The sequence below is a fragment of the Marmota marmota genome, unplaced genomic scaffold, assembly GCF_001458135.2.
Source record: "Marmota marmota marmota unplaced genomic scaffold, marMar, whole genome shotgun sequence".
NCBI classification, from domain to species: Eukaryota; Metazoa; Chordata; class Mammalia; order Rodentia; family Sciuridae; genus Marmota; species Marmota marmota.
In genome coordinates, this window is record NW_025999853.1 from 38,209,949 (window position 1) to 38,210,644 (window position 696).

General features: G+C 65.1%; 1 protein-coding gene across 5 annotated transcripts in view; it reads right to left on the reverse strand.

Annotated features, from left to right (window-relative positions):
* Positions 1 to 334, reverse strand: part of Cpsf6 (cleavage and polyadenylation specific factor 6) — a 28,607-nt gene extending 28,273 nt beyond the window's left edge. For all 5 annotated transcript variants that reach the window (XM_015483032.2, XM_015483031.2, XM_015483030.2 and 2 more), the window contains exon 1: positions 181 to 334. In XM_015483032.2, coding sequence (XP_015338518.1) covers positions 181 to 240 — 60 coding nt within the window. In that variant the 5' untranslated portion in view covers positions 241 to 334. The remainder of the gene's footprint in view (positions 1 to 180) is intronic.
* Positions 335 to 696: the final 362 nt, after the last annotated feature.

The window sequence follows — 696 nt, forward strand, 5'->3', positions numbered from 1 at the left end:
GAAACGACGCGGTAGAACGGAGGGCGAGGGGCGCCGCGCCGGGGTCAAGCGGCGCGGCCCAGAGGCGGCAAGGGCGCACGGTCTGCAGCCGCACCGGCTCGCGGTCCGCGGCGGGCCCCAGCCGGCGTCCAGGCCGCAGTGTCGCCCGCGGCGGCGGCGGGGACCCAGGGCCTCACGTACCTGGTTGAATTCTTCGCCCACATCCGCGTAAATGTCTATGTGGTCCACACCGTCCGCCATCTTCCTCTCGGCCTCAGCCGCCGCCGCTGCCGCCGCCTCCTGCAGGTTCGCCCGCCGCGGCAGCAGCAGCGGATCTAGCAGCGGGGGCGGGGCGCGCTGCGTCACTTCCGAGGCCCGAGGGACGGGGGCGGGGGCGGGAGCCCGGGCAGCCGGGGCGCTGCAGCCCTGCCGCTCCGATGCTGATGGGGAGGGCTGCGCCTCCGAGCTCAGAGCCCGTTTCTTTTGTGTCTGGTCTAAGCCCGTGGGCGGAGCAGCGGGTGGACAATTTCCTTGTCCTACTAGCGCATCTAGCTTACCAGGGGGTCCCGTTTGTTTCTAGAGACTGTCCACGTTGCCTCTAGCACATAAACATTTACAAAAATATTTTCGTTTTCACATTTTCTTACATTTCTCACAACCAAGGGTTCTAGAGATGAGGGTTATATGTCCACGGTTAAATAGAAAGAGCAATCCCCG